The following is a 19,714-nucleotide window of genomic DNA, read 5'->3' on the forward strand; positions in this document are numbered from 1 at the left end:
ATTTGTGTTATTCAGTTTGATGTAATGTATCATTTTAATTGCTTTGTTCTTCTGGTTGTAAGAATTCAGATATTTACTGAATATGCTATGTGTGATTCCGACAAGTGATCGGTCCTATTAGTTGAAATATTGCAATAATGTTTTGGAATTTTATTGAGTTTAAAGTTGTTTTACTTGTTGGTTGCTATTTGATGCTTTGGGAGAAGATCTGTGGGCATCAAGAAGAGCTTAACTATTACTGCTCTTTTGAATCCAGTGCTACTATTTGAGCAAAGAAGGTTGCAGCATTTCCCAATGTGTTTTATTTATGTAATTGTATTAGGTCAATGATTTTATGATTAATATTATCAAGTTTCTGGATCAACCTCTCTGAAAATTATGATCTCGTGTAGCAGGTTTTTGTTGAGATCACGATATCCAGAAATATATTTTTATATGTGCTAATTAGCTACTGTATTTCTTTTTCAATTTTATCAACCACAAACTTGAGAAGTTTTGCTGAATGATGCCCCTCCTTGTTCCGGCTTTTTCATTTTTTTGTCCGTACGTCTTTTTTTTTTGTATGTCTGTGAGTGTGTGTGGTGTGTGAGAGTGTGTTTGCGCTCAACACATCCAAAGTATGATCGTTTGAGATATTACAAAGTCAGAATTTTTAATAATCAGCGAAATACCCAATTGAACGAAAATGTGACGAAATCAAATTGTGGACGTTTCTCTAACTACGTATTCTCCAAAGTCGGAACAAAAAGAGGGAAATAATGAAATAATAAAGAAACGAAATTAAAAGACAATCAGACTTCTCTCCCTGTAAAACTGTCGCGACACATCTACACCCAATACTGCAAACCGCTAAACAGAAAACGAAACACATCCTGCCCCCCTTCTTTCTCAGATCTCTCTCGCAGCAATGGACGCTGTAGACGCGCCGCCGCATTCCAAAGTCCGTCCTCTTCTACGACGTTGGAAGTCCATCTCAACTTCTGTCGTGGCGCTCCCCACCAATCTCTCCGCCTACTCCTCTTCCACCTCCGACGATCTCCAGTTACTATCCATCAAACCCGTCCCCCACAGCTATAGTTCGTTGAAGGACATCTTGCCATCATCTGTCGCAGTCAACTCCCCGCAGCCCAAAGCTGCCCAGCCAGGGCCCGACATCTGCATCCGTAACCGCCTCGTCAAGCAGGCCGCCTGGGCCTACCTCCAGCCCATGTCCACCTCTCTCGGTTCCACCGGCGACAACTTCTTCCACCATCTCTGGACTCGCGTCGCCTCGGCCATTGACTTCGTGGTCAGGAACGTTGTTCGGGCCCTCGATGGGACGCTCCGTGTTATCCGGATCCGGAGCTCCACCTCGCAACGGTCTAACATGTGTTTTCTGTGACTAATTGAGATTCCTATACAATTTTCCTTTTTTTTTTTGTCGTAATATATTCAAATTGCCAATATTGGAATATTTGCAAATTCAAAGACTGAAATAACTAAAAAATGAATAAATTTTGAAATTTGAGTACATGTCATATATATATTTTACAACAGATTTTCATCCCCATTTCTCTTCACACCTAGTTTCCATCTATGAAGCGTCGAAGTCTGAGCCTAGCAGCATGCAACTCGCGGTCAGCTCCTGATTTTTCTTCTGATCCACCGCAGATATCCGAACCAGGAACAAGGATATCCTCAGGGCGGATAAATTGCGTTTTGCTGTCGAGCTCAACTTTAATGGCCTCCGACTTTGCTGTTTGGCTCCGATGCGACGTGGAAGGCCCCGATCGCGGAGAAGCCGGCCGCCGCTTGTCGTTGTTCCTCTTGAATATTCCAAAAGATGAGCTAGACGGCACAGACGGAGGTGCTCCACTGTCCGCCCCATTCTGCAGCCAGATCATTAATTAGTATGATCAGTTAAGGTTTCTTTCCTATTCAAGAATTTAGGAACTAAGAATTTCTAACACGATAATCAATTTATTGAGTTAGTTCCGATGCATCAACACTTAACAAATTCGCCAAACTTAGTTTGAATTTGCAAGTAAGGCCAACCCTCAATCAATTATCAGCCAATTCGGGTTTTCTTGGTCAGGTTTGAGATTAGGCATTCTGATGGGGACAGAGTTGAGTATAAACCCCAACTACTTGCAAGTATGAAAAAGCGTAAGAGAAAAATTCACGCAAGATCATGTTAATTTGGCAGAGTAGGATGAAATTGGTATACCTGGGAGGAGGTAGATTCCAGACCCCTTGCAGATTGAGAAGTCACAAACTGAAGAAACTGGAGGATTTTGGTGGAACCAAGCTCAGTGCAGTTATGCCAATAATAAACCGCCAAGTTCCACGCTCTTTCTCTAAATTCTATCAAACTCTGATCAATGTCCGTCTCGTGTTTTGATACGTAAGGCCGCAACAGGGTTTCATACACGTACCCTGTTCCCTGTACATATTTTTAAGATAATCAATTTTACCAAAATTTCATTTTTCTTGTTATAAAATTGAGCATAACACCAAGAAATAAATGTAAATATTTACCTTAGTTTTTGGGTACCATAAGTAGATAAAGAGGGCCAACTTCATCTCGCCATACATTGGCAACCTATGAAATAATTTAAATTCAAATTTTGATTATACAGAACACAACATAACAATATATTTGAACTTTATTTAAAAAAAGAAAATAGTTTTCTTGGGTTGGAAACATGTCGTACCATGAAATAAATACATCACCAATTTTCTCAAGAATTGTTATTACCGCAACAATTATCCTGCAAGAACCACAGAATTATTGGACCAGTAATACAATTGAATTTCTTGCATTCAAAGAAATTACACATAAAATAAAACAAGTCATTTTCAATTAAAGGCATCAATTATTAATCATGATTTAATAATAATCCCTGGTTGACCCACCTACTAATTACCCAAAGAAACATTCTTAATTTCATCCACTTTTGATTGGCTCAAAGGTTCCTAACATCATTAGTTGCCTTGCCAGAAAGTCAATTCATTGCACATCGACCCCTAAAATATTAAAAAATTAAAATGCTTACCAGTATTGACACCAAAAACGGAGTTCTGAAATTTCAACTCTGTTCTTCTCCACAGTTTTGAAACACTGAAAGGCCGGATACGCATATCCAAGAACCAATCTGCTCAATCCAAAAACTTATTAATATTTACCAAAAATAAATAAAAAAATAAACTGCAAAGGAGATGTTTAAAGAAAGTAAAAGGAGAAAGACAGAAATAAAGAAAAGCATAAACAAAGAGAATCTAACTTAAAAAAAGAACTTACGATAAACTCCCGGTGACTAGTTCCCCTATCATCTTTTTTAATTAATTTCCCGCCGTTGGATATTTCTGAAATGATCAAAGAATAAGAACATCGTCATAAATCAATCATTTCTGTCTATTTAATTATTTACTTCATTGAAAAAAAAGAGGGGGGGCAACTCTTGAAGGAGAGAAGAAGTGAGGAGTGATGATATGATGTTGGGAGAAGAATAGAGAGAGTTTATGTTACCTTTGAGGAAACTAAGCAGGAGGAATGATGTGTGGGCTTGATCGATCTGCTGGAAATGAATTAAAGTCGCTGAAACTAGAGAGACGATTATAATGGAAGTTGGTTGTATGCAGGATGTTTATGAAACGTGCGTGAAGTGTGTGTGTGTATTTATAGGGGGTGGGGTGGAGAGAAGGTTGAAGCTTGGAAGAGAGAGGAAATGAGTATGAGGGGATTTCTTGGCATGGACGCCTCCTCATTGTTTTACACTGTTTTATCTCTTGGGATTCTTCCATTTCAGCCTTTGGCAGTTAATTTTTCAACTGCTGCTGCACAGGGGCATTCTTGTCATATTACGCCTCAAACTGTAATAAACTTCTAGCAGTAAGGAATCCATCCGAGAATGGGTCAAAACTAGAAGCATCAAAACGTTCCAGAACCCACATCGCACAATTGACTTAGAATTGGTATTCGCTATATTCTTGCTTATGTTTTGCTAATACAAAATCCAATTCGCAGTACATCCCAATGGAATTTCTATTGCAATTCCTATCGCATGTCTTATTTATGTTATTATCCAAAAATTAAGCCATCATATTTATATTATTACAAAAGAAAATTCTTTGACTGTATCAACTTTAGATTAAATAGAACAGAAGATGCCACACAAATTATAATAAAATATTTAATCCAATATTATACTATTGTGGAATTTAAGAATGTCTACATTAATTTTGGATATGAAAAAGTGCGTGATAAGAGGTATTGTGCCTTCATATAATCAAATTCATGCTATGCTCGTCAAGTCTTTGGATAATTATCACATACTTCTTACTTTTTAAAAATGAAATATATGTTGACAGTCAAATTAAAATCACACACATTAAATACAGGAAAAATGCAATTTACACCCCTATAATACGAGAAATTAGTAAAAAAAAATATGAAAAATAAAATAACAAATTACTCCATGTATTTTGAAATTAAATCATTGATAGGGGTAGTTTGCTTTATTTTTTAAAACATATGAGGATAATTTGTAAATTTTTTTCCAGATAAATATTTGCTCATTTTACATATCATAGTTTCTATTAAATACTAGGGTTGGATTGGGATAATTAAATTATGTGTAGTTAATGAAGTTGATGGAAATTAAAGACACGAATGGAACAATTTCTCACGGTGACTATAGTTAATTAACATGACAATATTTAATAATAATAGTAATAATAATGATCATGGGAGTTAGTGTATTGCATGTTACGTAGTATCTGCCTTGTGATCTTTTCCACATTATTTATTTGGGTCGTTGCATATAACTTAATTAATTATGGTCTTTCCACTTTACTCAATCAATTGGATCAACTTCATTTATTTATTTATTTTGTAGAGAAAACCATATTATCCACTCATTATGTCACATTTAATTTGTCACTATGATCCATCTCTAGAAATAACTTCTAAGCCCGGATTCATTACCACAATGTTTCTTTCTTCTTTTCAATGAATAATATATTATATTAGAATATGATAGAACCAAGTTCCCACATTGTCTGCAGATGAAAAACTTGGACAATTTTTAAATTCCAAAATTTTTTTTTCCTAATGAGGTGCGTTTTCAAAATAAATTTATAAAGTTTATATAAAATCAAAACTAACAATACTCGTACAGAATGGGATGCCGATTAAGTCTCGCAAGCCACTTCAAATCATATACACCATTTAGTTTGTAAAATCTATATATAATGTGCAGTACAAACAATTTTTTTTTTTTATAATTAATCCCTTTATAAATTTTAATTTACCCTTCTTAGCAGTAAAATCAACTATTTAATTCCACATTGGTGCATCGGCAATATGCTTAACATAAAATTAGTTAATTTTATTTAAATGATCATATTATACAAGTGATAAAGAGGATTCCACTTTTACAGATCGCCATAATAACTCAATAAAGTACGATCATTTAGTTTCATATATTAATGGTTGTGTTTGAATAGACGAAATTGAATTTAATGAAAGAATTTGAAAAAAATTATCGTGAAAAAATTTAAATTTTGATGTAATATATAGTTATCCAAACAATTTCTAAAAATTTATCAATCCAAATATAGATAAATTGTTTTCAATTTCTAACAAAACTTGGGGGTGTGTGGATCCATGGAGAATGCTACAAATGAGTGGTTAAGTTAGGCCAACCTTCAACCAAATTATGGCACCAACTGTTGGTAATATACATGGACTGCATCACTGCACTTATATGCTTCACTTAATTACGTCAATACCAATGTCCTACGTACAAAATATAGCATTATATTATCATAATATACTACGTATTTTCGAGCTATTTTTTTTTTTTTTTTTTTGTTCTTTCACATCTACATCGACTTTAAATTTTAAAATATGTCCATATTTAAATTTTTAAAAATTATAAACAAAACAGTGAAAAATTTATTGTTTTCTTAAAAGTTGTTATACAAAATTTGGTGCTAAATTTAGGAGTTGTATTTTGAAAATCGAATTATTGGCAACAGTATGAGATGAGTTACAATTTTAGTTAAACAAAAAGAGGGTATGAAATTTATAAAATAGTGATTGCGTGGGAAGTGCAACATGAGAATATATTGAAATATGTGAGACGTGAGATTAAGGCGTCATTAGTGGCATCATGCTTAATTAAGATAATTGACATTAAAATTAAATTACACACAATCAACAATGAATGTTGACTGCGGGATAATTAACACACAATACAAATTTTTCCGTCTCTATATACACACAAAAAAAAAAAAAAAAAAGATAACGTTAGATGTAGTAGTTGAATCGTAGTCAATACTTCGACTTGGAGACGGTCATCTACTTAATCTTGTCCGTATATTGCTAGTCACATGATTATAGATATATTTTTTGTCGTTTAAAAAATTATTAATACTTGATAATTTTAACGGCCGTCTGACAATTAATTCAATTTGTTAGTCTTCGTTCGATTTCATTTATTTTTTATGGTTACTGACGAAACTGCCATTATGGGCTATTAAATTATGATTTTTTTTTATTTTTTATGGACTAATTAAATGGATTTTTTTATAATTTTTCAAAAATGTTCATATGCTTCATCCGATTTTTTTTATAATTTTTTATTTTTAAGTAAAGCAATAGTAAAATCAACAATTCCAAAATCTTCATTCAAAAATTACATAATTTCATTACACACCAAAAAAGTATTTATAATTTTTTATATAATAAAATAGTGTTAGAATTGAAATCTGGTTGTAATTTTTAAACAAAACCAACCTTCAATTTCTGACTTGGATCAACAAAATTGGAAAGGAAAGAATTGTTTGATTACGCAACACGAATTGGGCTTTGTTGATAGCCCAGTCCAGCCCACTTATAAATAATAAAAAAATTAGATTATTGTTGAGAACGAAAGGTTTGATAAATATATGTTATGCCCCTAACTTATTTTCCTAAAGCCCGAGGAAAGAAGATGGGCCCTCATTCAGTCCACCCAACGGCCACACATCCTATTGACCCAGCAACGGAAGGTATCAAATATAAAAATTCTAATTATTAAAAAAAAAAAAAAGGTGTTATTACATTTCTGTATTCTCCATGACTTAAAATCAGGGTGTGGGGCATGAGATGAGAATATTGAATATTCATTCATTCTTGCTCTTACCTTCTCACCAATTCTTAATTAGTTTATTAATTATGTGAAAGGTTATTCAATGTGGGTTTGCAGCTTCCGTCACCAAATCAACTAATTATATTTCCTTTCCAATTCAAGTGGGTTTTACCCTCAGCATCTCGTTTTTAAAGACATTCATGTTTTATTACTCAAATTTAGATACAGTCGAGTTCGAGTCTCATCAATGTTAATAAATAAACGCTCGTCATTATGTTCATAAATATGTTCATTTGTATAGCAATTTATTGTGTCTTTGTGTTTTTTTGAATAATTTGGAATTATTGATATATTTGATTGGTTTTTTAATTTGAATATATTGAATAATGTAGTGATTCGTATTCAATAAAAAATAAAATTATAAAAGATGATTGAGTGGACCGAGTTACCACTATTTAACCCACTTTTAAATGTAAATGGAAATTTGTAACCTTTTGTAGTGAAATTTGTAGGTAAATGATAAAAGACATTCAAATCTTCCGCCATCGTATTCTGGTATGTTTTTGCGATGGTCAAAAGAGATCAACGAAAAAATGTGCTATCCATTGGTAAATCAGTAATATTATAAAATTTACAAGGGCACTATTATAAAAGAAAACTCATTCATCGTACCAATTTTTTATTAAAGAGTAAAACTTTAATAATAAACTTTTTTTAATTAGGTCTACTTTGTTGCACTCTAGAGCAATAAGTCCACGATTACATCTCTAAACTTCACAGGTACAACAACTATTGCAGGGGGTACAAAGGATAAAACAGCAAAATTAGAAAGAGGACAAAGCTTGTAAACTAATAGTTTGATATTAGCTGACATTGACAAAGAGAAGCTTCGTAATCTCGCACGTATTAGATCTGAAACGTTGATGTTCATGAATCAAGTGGCTCATATTTTTTTTTCTCAATTAATTGATCCCCAGATCATCATACCTACTGTCATGTCAGCTTCTTCCTTTTTTTTATACTATTTCTCCTTTATACCTTATTCTTTCTTTATTTATTTTTTTAAGCTAATTCAATTCATTATTAAATACTCCCAATTCTTTAATTTATACCTCTATCTTCACTACTGTCCTTTCTTAATATCAATATGCAGAGGAATTGAAATGACTTTCATCGCTTATACTCACAGCCTTCTCACCCCCACCCATCACAAACCAATCAAAATCCAGTTTGAGGAAGAAATATAAAATCCTATCAACTCCCACAAAATTTTTATCAAATTAAGTTCGATCAAATAAATTAATTATAAAATAAGTATTATACTTGTAATTTAATTTATTTTTCTATATATTAATCACATAATAAATACATTACTTTTATTTTATAATTGATTTAAATTAGTCCAAATTAATTATGTAAATGTGGGATGGAACTTGAGCTGTGAGATTAGCAGAAAGGGTCCCTCAAAGTCTCTCACTGCAGAATTTATATAAGACAGTATCATACTCCCCCAGGCCAATGCATCGCGCTTCCTTAACCAGAAACCGAGCAGCCCCCTCCCCCCAGCTCACCCCACCCCACCTCAGTTACACAGAAAGCGCAAACTCAAAACGACACAGAGAAAAGAGAAGAGGTGATTCAGAGCTCATTTCCCATTCTACAATGTCTAGCAGCAAGAAAAAGTACATTCTGAACACACTGACTGTGAGCTTAGGATGCAGCAGCGGTTGCAGACGGCCGAAACTCTCCGCCGTGTTCAACCCAAGGCCAAGGCACAGGCCACACTCCGCCCACCGCAAGCCCCGCCACCACTCCTCCTCCAGCTCTTGGGACACCAACACCACCACCTTCTCCTCCGCCGTCGACACCCCACCGGTGTGCTACTCCTCCGACACGGACTCTGACATCAAGAGCCTGAGGGCGGTGCAGGGGTTCGGCAGAATCGGCGGCGCCAGCGTGGCGGTGGAGAAAGATTCGGACGACCCGTATTTGGATTTCCGGCAGTCCATGCTGCAGATGATTCTGGAGAAGGAGATTTACTCAAAAGATGATCTGAAAGAGCTGCTCAACTGTTTCCTGCAGCTGAATTCGCCGTACTATCACGGGATTATCGTTAGAGCCTTCACGGAGATCTGGAATGGGGTGTACTCGGGCAGGTCCGGCTCCGGCGCCTCCCCCAACTTGCATGGAAATGGAATGTGGATGTCACGTGACTTCTAGGTGCTGCACGTGCGGTGGCGTTTGAGTTTCACTCTGACTGTTTTTATGTAATAAAAATGTGAATTAGGAGAGTGGTAGTATTTGGGTATGGATAGTAGAGACCCGAATAGTAACTGGGTTCTAATGTTGTAAGGTTAGTTGTTTAGTAGCATGTTAGGAAGAAGAGATTCGATTTTCACAGCGTTTTTGACAGCCTTAAAACAACTATATATGTAAAATGTTGTTGGAGTTGTCAAAAATTCTGTGAAAATTGTAATCTTGTACTAATTAATTCAGTATTAGTTGGATTTCGCAATGTTTTTAGTTCACACATGGAATTCTATTTTTATGCAGTATGCCCCTTTCTTTCTTTCTTTCTTTCTTTCTCCTCTTGCCCACTTTCTCTCCATACATAACAAACACACTAGAAGAAATATAATTTTTTAATTATATATTAATTAATTAGTATAATTAAAAATACAAAATTATAGTTAATACTAATTAACTTCATAGGCAAGGTCAAATTAAATCTTAATCATAGCTAAAATTATGATAAATGTTAATGAATTATTATCAAAATTTAAGTTTGCATTGGTCTTGTTTGACCAAGTAGAAAATATAAATTTATCATAGGGAATAATTATTCTTTTTGACACTTGTATGTAGTAATATTTCATCAAGCTATCAACTTTAATGTTATGAAAAATCAAAAAACTTGGCACTGTCATCTTGATTACGATGATGGTTGAGTGCCCCTTTCTTGTTTTCTGCTCATGAAGATATATACAATTGGATTATTATTAATATTTTTATTTCTGATTTCTTCTACCGTTTATATATTGGTATATTTAATTTTTCTTGGAATGGTGATTTCATATATTAAAATAGGAAATGAAGACAAATAATTCTCGGTCAAAATGCTCAAAACGAGCCTGCAGCTGCAGCTGCAGTTTGCTCTTAGTCTTGGGTGGGAAAAGATAGGCGTCGTCGGGATTTGAAAATATAATTTAAAACAAAATAAATAAAAAAAAATAAAAGTGCAGAAGCAGCAGTAGCAGCTGTTTTAATGCAATTGAATGAGGGGCAATTAATAATGGTGTGAGAGAGAGAGAGAGAGAGTACACCACTTCACTTCCAACACTACTGTAATTCACGTTATAATTTTGGCTTTCTTTCATCCTCCATCCACACTTGTCCAAATCTCATTGGCTATTCTAACTTATCATTAATTTCATTGCAACTTGGGACTACTTAACTATTTCCTCTTTATCTTTTTGCAATATCATATCATCTACATTTCCTTTTCTTCTCTTCTTCTTTTTCCTTTTTTTGAATTTTTGATATTTTGGTGGTTGTGCGATAGCTTAAGAATATTTTGGTATTGATTTTTTGTTGGGCGAGAGGGGGATCTAAGATTATTTAAGTTAGGAATTCTTAGAAGAAAATTTACTGTTATCTATTATTTTAATGGTTATGGATTAAAATTATGGTATATAATTATTATTAATCATGAATAAATAAAAGTCGATGCAAATATTTTAACTTATTTACTATGAAAATTAGTTTTGCCATGGTTATGAGTCGTGACAAATATTTTTCCCCTGACTCTTGGCCATAACCAATATCTTAACTATACTCGCAAAAATCATACCTAACAACAGTTGCGTGGGCGTTGTCATTAGCAATTTACTACGTACGACTAGTTATTTTTAATTATATCAATTAGCTTTGAACAACATATTATATTTTTCCGGTGTATAACTTATGTGATGAAATTATACTTTATGATTTATTTATTTTTCTTGATAAAATGCAACGGTTAAAGGAGTGGAGGAATTTGAATTTGAACGTGATTAAGTCTTACTTAAAATAGGGAGAGGCCACTGATTTCCGACTACAAAAGCAAATGCCTACATACATACTGTTATTATTATCTTATCTTGCATTAAATAAGAACTTAAACATAAGTGCATATATATATATTTAAAGATGAAAAATATATTTCAATTTTGATTTAAAAGTTGCAAATTATTAGGAAAGTTGGGAGTGTATATAAAAGAGTTTATTTAATCAAAATGATCTAATAATGGATTTCTTGGCAAGACTCAATTGTTCAAATATGGAGGTTTTTATTAGTGCTCTTCAATTTAATCAGTTTGATATATTCAATTTTTTTGTGTTAATATCTATAAATTTAATAAATTTTAACTAATAAAAATACACATTTATTAAATAAAAATAAACTTGAAAACACTAAATATAAAGTTTTAAATAATATAAAACTTATATACATGTACACGGAATCTTACTAAGGTGAAGTGTAATTATTCCAAGAATTTGAGCATCAAACATTTGCATGCTTGATGGAGTTGAATGCTCTTTATAACTATTATGAGAGAGGTGATGTGATGTGATGTGCAGCTACTCGCAGTGTATGTAATAAAAGCTTCATGTAATATTTGGGTGCACATTTAGTAATTTTTGGGGGTCCAAAGTCAAATTTTGGCTGGGAAAATGGATTGCACTCCTGCTCCACTACTCTTTGCAGGGACAATAACTCCGCCACTCCACGTCCTATGTATCCCTTATCTTTCAAACAGCAGTCTTGATTTTGATCGACGGACTTAATTATTTCAAATGTTAGACAAATTATCATATAATATTCTAACTACTTCTGCACAATTCTTTTTACACCAAAAATTAAATTAAAATGTTTTATACCTTATTTTTCCTCGTAACACATACAGAAAAGTATTATTGTAAGTAAATATTTTAATTTGCGTTATTCCAAACTCTTTTGGTCAAAAGCAGCAGAGGGGAATCTCACCGTCAAAAGCTTCATTAAAATCAAGAAAAGGTAAATGCAATCAATCTTGAAATGGGGTCAAGTAAACAAAACCCTGGCCACCTCCAATTCATACTCATTCATCTTTATTACAGTGTCATATTAATTCAAGTATTGGATATTGTCTATGTCCGAAAGAGATATAGATTGTGAGGAATTCAGACAGAAAAAGAAAGTGCACGTGAACTACTTCTGTTTAGAACTGTGTTAGAGGGAGACATATATCATATATGATCCTCCTTGTTGCCACAGGGCAGAGACAACATTTCACTTGTTCCTTAACTAACAGCAATTCACCTTTATGTATATATGATAGGAAGATAGAGAGGAATACAGTGGAGATTTGAGTGTAAGAAAGAAAAGAGTGCATAAGAAACAATTGGGGTCCAATTTTGCTGGAAAAAGGAAATAGGGTTTCAATCTTTTGTGCCCTAATTTTATGAACAAGTGTGGCAAACGAGGTGGTATAATATCCTTTTTAGTTATATATATATATATATATGTATATATAATAACATCCTTTTTAATTGAAAAGGAATATTGTATAATGTAACTGATTATATATATTAAAATTTTTGAATTGTAGGTATTCTTTTAATCATATAAATTTTTATACACGTTTCATGAGCTACCTATAAATTTTTGAGCAATTTATTGGACTCTAACTGATTTAAGCTCGAAGCCGATACCCTACTTGAGCTTGTAGGATCGATATCAACTCCAATCTATTATATCACAATGCGCTCACAAATCACAACCGGGGGACGTTGATTGAATCTCAGTTATAATCTTTAAATATTGCAGTATCAATTATTTTTTAACAATATGTAATTGAACCAATCACATTAATACAACATAAATATAAGTTGAATGTTCTAAATTTAGATAAATCTCACTGTCCAAATTAATCATTGAGAGTCAAACTCGAATTGACCTGACATGAATTGATGGAGTCATTCTAAACCACCCATTAATTGATTTAACTTCAAACCTTGTTTCACAAAACATCACAACCAACCCCATCTACAAACACCACATAATCAAGGTTAGGTATCTATCTCATTTAGACTCCGAACCACCAAAGTACAACCCTCAGCCTGTCCTACCGTATATGTATATATATACATGTGTTAAGGTTCTATATATATATATATATTAATCCGACCGCAGGTACACAAACACTATGTATAGAAAGTGCAACAGCCACCTTTTCACTGACCTGTCACTCTAACCCAATCAAAGAGACCCCAGTTACACACTCGTGCCCCCTACATTTTGCCTCCAAAACCCACATACTTAACTCATTACCGCCCAATCAGTGTCAATAAAAAGAAAAAGCAAAAGTTGACTAACACCACTACTTTATGCCAATTCAGATATATAGATAGTTGAGACCTCATCTTCTTGTTGCCTAAATATTGGACATGATCATAGATTCTTGATCATCAAAGGAGGAACACCATAACACAAGAATTTGGGCCATGCAATTTTGTTCTACCCCTTGAAATGGTTGAAATTTCTTAAAATTAATTGAAAATGAGTAGGTGTGACATGCGTTCACAACTTAATTAGGTGTATTTTTTCGATAATTTTAACAAATTTCAATCATTTTTATTATTGATAAATAAAATTTTTAAAATTATAGAACAAATTTGTCAACATAGATCCCTGTATGACTAAAGTCGTAATTTTATTGAAATTGGGACGGGCAATTTTGTTCGACCCTTTGAAATGAAGGGTTCTGATTTAGAGTATAAAGATGTGAGGCTTCTAATGAATTTGTGTACCTTTTGTTATGTCAATTCTTGTCAAATTGCAAATCATCCAGTGTATAGTATTCCATCACCCGACAGGTGAATCCAATTGCTTCAACTTGTTTATCAACATAGCATCTTGAAGGTGTGGGGTTTTCTTTTTTTTTTCTTTTTAAGCAATAAATAATTATATTATTACTCAAGATATAGATTAATATTTGTGTACAAGTATTATTACTTATTATTAGAAATGACAATGACATTGAAAAAAAAATACGCGACGCAAATTTATGTAAAATAAAACAAATAGTTACACATTAGATAAGTTTTAAGTTTATGATATCATATTTGTAACATCAAGAAATTTCAGAAGAGATTGATGTTAAAATATTTTTCTCATACATAGGGTGATATATATTTTGGACACGAAACAATTAAATAAATTGAAATCGCATTATAGTTCCTTCATATGCGGAATGAAGCGTATATTCCTTAACTTTCTCAAGCACCAGCGATGTCGGAACAAACAAGCAAATTTGTGACTTTTATGTTGAAACTCTGCCCTTTGGCTACCCAACCAAAAGCTACGGACAGTAACCCAAAGTACATCTGATGCCCACAAAATATGTGCATCATATCACACGTTTGGGCGAAAACACCAAAAGAAAACCCTTAAAACATTTAAAAAAAATAAAAGATTAGAAAAAATGTTCGTAGTAGTGCATAAATAGCAAATGACCAAAATGCCCTGCGTCAATGAATGGACATTTCACAAAGTAAATAATTGGTGCATGGAAATATGGGCATGGTTGGGTCATTTTCCCCACCAATCCCCAGAAAACAAGATTGATCCCAGATCAAAATTTTCACTGCCTGATGAATTATTAAGATATGGTGTGAAAATCGAGTTACTTAAATCCCTGCTCCTCAACATTTACAGTTTCCATTAATATTTTACACTCAATTTTCTGAATTAAATTCTACAGTCGTTTGCTTGACTTTGATACCTGCGAGATGCCGACAAAATACTCTTTCAATCACTGTAATATATATATATATATACACACACACACACACCAGGTATACCTCTAATTTACCCTTCAATTTTCTGGGGGGAAATAAAATGAAATATATTACCCTTATTTTTATTTTTATTTTATCAAGAAACACTTTTATTTTATTTAGGTTTTGAGTGAAGATGGCATTCAAATTGGATGATAAAATAGATCTTGATTTGAAAGTAGGAGTTCTTGAGAAAACTCCGCCCTAAAAATGATGTTTAAATCAGTTTGAATAATCGGGATTCGATTTAAAGAGCTCAAACAAAATAAATACATTGAATGGCGTACCATTTTCACAATGACAATTGCGGGTATTTGTACAGGGGTCTATATGCCAGCAATTGTACAAATTCAAACCCGTAAAGGATGCCATGATCAACGGTTAGGAAATCAGGTTATCCAACCAAATAGGGTGTGATCCGACTTGAAGTAAAAATATGCAGCTTCTTACGCTATTACATCGTTTTTCTTGATTTGCATGGGTATATTTACTATCTCATTCCCATCAGATTTAAAATTATTTATGTGATTTATTTTTCCAAAAAAAAGTACTAGAAATATGCACCAGCAAGCCCATAAACAATGAGTTGAACGACCATAACTTTGAATATTGAAAGATTAAATAATAAATAAATATAGAAAAGGCTATGAAGGCAAAGGACGACCAGTGATTCCTTACTTAAGTATTGAGGTTGATATCTTACAATTAAGAAATTGTAAGTTCGAGTCTATAACATAGATATGTAGACTATTTTTAATAATAGTATTTCTTTGTTTTGAAGTTATTAATTAATTTAAAAATATTAATGTATTAAATAATTAATATTGTAATTGTACGTGGGAAGGACGAGTCCTTGATGCCTTAAGGCTTCAGAATGTATTCATCAAAGAATCGTGAGGCAATAAAAGAAAGGGTCTGACTTCTGGGTACAACTTTCTTTAATATATTGTCCCTGCTGTCCATAATTAATTGCAATACTAGTCCTTATATCTTAGAACACCAATCCCCCCCCCCCTCCCAAATTAATTATCAAATTGGATTTTTTATTCACAATTCAAAACTATTTTAAATTTTATTTGACATATACACAACACGTGATAAATATTATACTATTTATTTTATTTAGAAAAAAAATTATACGCGCGACGTATGTATATTAAATAGAAAAAAATATTGCTTTGTGGGTTTAATAACTGCAAGAGATATTTGTGCCTAGCGCATTCTTTTACTGTATAGTGTTTATTTTTCATCGACTGAGACCAATCCCTTGTTTATCCCTCACTTGGAACTGTTGGGTATCTAGTTGAGATTAAGCTAAGGTGCCATGTTGGTATTATTATGAATTTATTTATTCTGTGTGTCGATTGGCTCTTGTTGTACTGTTTTGGTTTTTCTTTCTTTAGTCGTGCTGCAAATGGATGTCACGAGCTATTAATATGGTGCTATCTTTTTCTATGTTCCATTGGTGCACATGATATATACTGGTTATTTTTTTGGTCATTTTCAATGAAAAATGTTTGGGCTGTTGCTGACTGTGTAAAGTGTTGTTTATTAGCTACTCCTAACTCTTGTGATTTGAGTTCTTTGTGGGATGTCATTTGTAACTGTGGCCAACTTTGTCCTTGAAATTTCTCTTTTGTTTTCTTGCTCTCCTAACTGTGGGAAATGCTGGCAATTTTGCACTTTCTAATTCATATATGTACAAGTCTCTTTTTGTGTTGCAGGTACTATCCGAGCGAATGGCAATGATGAGTGTTAAATCCGGTATTGGACTAGGTTCCCTTTTTTTTTTGAGTTCTGAAAAGCGAAAAATATTGAAAAAATGTAGCCCATGATTCATTTGGAAAGGCTCAACCCACACCACCAAAAGCCCACACACCTGGATGGCTGCCCAATTTTTTGATGCCTTAGTGCATTCTTTTGGCTCAGCCCAATTCCTCCTACCCGGCCCATTACCCTACTCGACTCTTTTTGGATTTATTTTCTCTCCTTCTTCTGCAGATGAAACTTTAACCCTATTTCTCATCTGTCTCCTCGTCTCTTTCCCACATCTCTCTCTCCTCTCGATTTCTTCCTCTGCTGTTCTTTTTTCTTTCTGTCATCAATGGGTTCCTCTATAAATCCCCCGGCAGCTCCTGATAAATATAAAACTCACGAATAGAACAGTACTGAACAAGAAAAGACTCTCTCCGATCGTTTTCCTTAGTGAAAATCTGATGGGTTTGTGTGACTGAGCCTTGGTGGTTTATCTAGGTGTTGTTTTGTGTTTTTTTCTGGTCCTTTGTGGGCTGGCCTTGGTGGTGTGTTTTGAATTTTAGTAATCGGTGTGTGGTTGACGACCTTAGTGACTGTGGGTTTCTTTATCTGGATCTGGCTTTCTGAGCCAAATCCCCTTTATGTTCTTGTTTTATATATTACTATTATTTGTAGATTTGTATATTTTCTGATGTGTATATTTTGTTTGATTTATGTACTTGGGTTGTGGTATAAGGGTTATTTTCACAACCCATAGATTCTCTGTAATAGTTTGATTAAGGACTTTATTTTTTGGACTCATCACTGATGGTTTTCACCCAACAAATTTTATACGTTTGGTTGCTTTTAAATTAAAAGTTTTTTAATTATAAATTTTAAATTCTTAATAAAAAATATCATAAGATTTTGTTTGGACAATTATAAGTCTTTAAAATTTCAAAATTTTTAATTTTAATTTTGAACTATATTTTATTAAAATATTACTAAATTTTAAATTATTTTGAAATTAAATTATATAAAATTCTTTCTCTAATTTATTCTCTCAACTTCAAATTCATTCATCCAATGGCAGCCTTATAGTTCTTGGTTCGGGCGGAATCTTAGCGTAAGTAATCAGGAGATGCCCCATTTGCTCTCAAGTCGCTTTCGTTTATTTCCAAATAAATGTCTAAGATGTTGTGCAATAAAATAGCACTTACAAGTCTAGTATGCTTTATTATTATTATTATTATTAAAAAATAAAATAAAATTTAAAAAAAAACACACTAGGAGAGAGAATATTCAATAGTGTGTGATCAATGTAAAAAATGAAGTATTGTAGGGGAAATCCATTGAATTTTAATTTTAATGTGGCATAACATAAATTAGGGTAGTGGGCCTGGGCTCGGCCCATTTTAGAGCTAGGGACATTAATTGCTGGTAGTGGAAGCAGAGCAGACATTGATTGATTTACATAAACAAGGATAGGACAGTGTTTGATGTCATCATCATTTTCTGGAATTTAATGAGAATTAAGTTTCTTGGAAATGAAAATTTCATCAATTACTAGTTACTGAAAATGACCCAACCAAAGGTTAATTACAGGAGGGAGAAACTGTTTTCATTTCCTCTCAAGTTAAGGGCTGCACATTGAACGCCCATAGGGATTGATTGCTTGCCTTCTTACTCCTCTCCTCTCCTATCCATTTCAATGCACTTTACTCCCTCCAAGTTTGATGTACTCATATGTATCTATTTGTTATATAGAAATAAACACGATTAAAAGATATAATTTTTCAATACAAAGTATTGTTCATTTTGATTTCATATAAATCTCATAATTTTTGTCTTGAAATTACGAATCGTTAAGAAGAGAAGTCTCAGGGTATATGTTGCTCAATCTCCTCTTCTGCAACCAATGTGGGAGATAAAGGGCTTGTGACAGGTATACGGCCTCGTTCCTATAGAATGCACTAAATGATGCAGCTTCAACTTGATTTGTGCCTCAGTGAGTGAAGTATTGTCCGCTCTAACTTCGTATAAACCTCACTTTTTGTTCTAGAAGGGGGTCCTGCTAGAAAAATGAGGTCTTGAGACTTATACTGCTCAAATTTAAACTATTGATTTAAAATAGATAAAATTAACACGTTGATTTATTAATTAAATATCCAATAGTTATTAATAAGAACATAAATATTATTTTAAATTTTAAATTAAAAAATCAAAAAATATATAAAAAAAACTTTGCTCATTTGCCTCACACGTGGGCTAAATTGCATTTAACCCTGTAAAGATAGTTCAAACATTAATCATAAATAGTATTATGGGATTCATAAATAGTTGCTAGAAATAAATAAATGCAATCCAACTAATCTTAATTTAATTAATGAGAGTTTCAAGGTTTGCAGCATATATAGCTAAATTTTATCAAAATAAAGAAATAAATAAAATAGCAGGAGCACAAGGATTAGAAGGTTCGGCGCTCATCAGACAAGAATCTTAAAGCTCGGAGATTGATGCCCATCGCGCCCGCCTTACTTCCTTAATGTAAAGCCAAAAGTTTTGAACGTTGAAGATTGAGAATTTGTTTCTTTCACAATAAAATAAGTTTTCATTACATTTGTTTTAATTGTTTACATGCTCGATTGTTGGGAGGAACAGCACAAAAAGTGGAGCGTCTTGTGCTACCATGTCTCCATGAAATTGCCGCTTTCTTTTTTCGATTACTCTCGCCAAATTGATGAACTCAACACTCAATCATTCACCTAATATATATATATATACTTTTTAATTTTTCGTCTTTCAAAATTATATATCTCGGGAAAATCTTAATTCAGAGAGTGTTCGGTTAAATTTATTTTAAAACATCTTATGAATTTTTTTTTAGATTTTATAAGACGTCAGGTCCTATTCTGAAAAATAACATAAATGCAGCTTACAAAGCATTAATAGTGAGAAATTTTGTAATTAATTTTGCAGAGTTCTTAAAAATTAAGTTAGGTTAA

General features: G+C 33.0%; 3 protein-coding genes across 3 annotated transcripts; 2 read left to right on the forward strand and 1 right to left on the reverse strand.

Moving 5' to 3' along the window:
• On the forward strand, positions 908–1,381 carry LOC105174003. The gene has a single exon (XM_011095949.2). It carries the CDS (start codon positions 908–910, stop codon positions 1,379–1,381), a length of 474 nt encoding a protein of 157 aa, XP_011094251.1.
• On the reverse strand, positions 1,471–3,753 carry LOC105174004 (putative HVA22-like protein g). Its single transcript, XM_011095951.2, has 7 exons — positions 3,509–3,753; positions 3,281–3,345; positions 3,036–3,134; positions 2,694–2,750; positions 2,518–2,581; positions 2,207–2,422; positions 1,471–1,868 (listed from the first exon to the last, which is right to left on the reverse strand). The coding sequence occupies exons 2-7, from the start codon at positions 3,310–3,312 to the stop codon at positions 1,563–1,565; spliced, it is 774 nt and encodes a 257-aa protein (XP_011094253.1). The 5' UTR covers positions 3,313–3,345; positions 3,509–3,753; the 3' UTR covers positions 1,471–1,562.
• LOC105174005 (transcription repressor OFP6-like) lies at positions 8,648–9,668 on the forward strand. The gene has a single exon (XM_011095952.2). It carries the CDS (start codon positions 8,778–8,780, stop codon positions 9,333–9,335), a length of 558 nt encoding a protein of 185 aa, XP_011094254.1. The 5' UTR covers positions 8,648–8,777; the 3' UTR covers positions 9,336–9,668.

This window comes from Sesamum indicum, linkage group LG11, assembly GCF_000512975.1.
Source record: "Sesamum indicum cultivar Zhongzhi No. 13 linkage group LG11, S_indicum_v1.0, whole genome shotgun sequence".
Lineage (NCBI taxonomy): Eukaryota > Viridiplantae > Streptophyta > Magnoliopsida > Lamiales > Pedaliaceae > Sesamum > Sesamum indicum.

What these genes read in the sequence shown, in the direction of transcription:
- LOC105174003 (XM_011095949.2), top strand. Translation starts at nt 908, where the DNA reads ATGGACGCTGTAGACGCGCCGCCGCATTCCAAAGTCCGTCCTCTTCTA.
- LOC105174004 (XM_011095951.2), bottom strand. Translation starts at nt 3,312, where the DNA reads ATGATAGGGGAACTAGTCACCGGGAGTTTATC. An exon ending in CTAGTCACCGGGAGTTTATC is followed by an intron (nt 3,135 to 3,280) that starts GTAAGTTCTTTT and finishes TGGATTGAGCAG; the next exon opens with ATTGGTTCTTGGATATGCGT. An exon ending in TGGAATCTACCTCCTCCCAG is followed by an intron (nt 1,869 to 2,206) that starts GTATACCAATTT and finishes ATCTGGCTGCAG; the next exon opens with AATGGGGCGGACAGTGGAGC.
- LOC105174005 (XM_011095952.2), top strand. Translation starts at nt 8,778, where the DNA reads ATGTCTAGCAGCAAGAAAAAGTACATTCTGAACACACTGACTGTGAGC.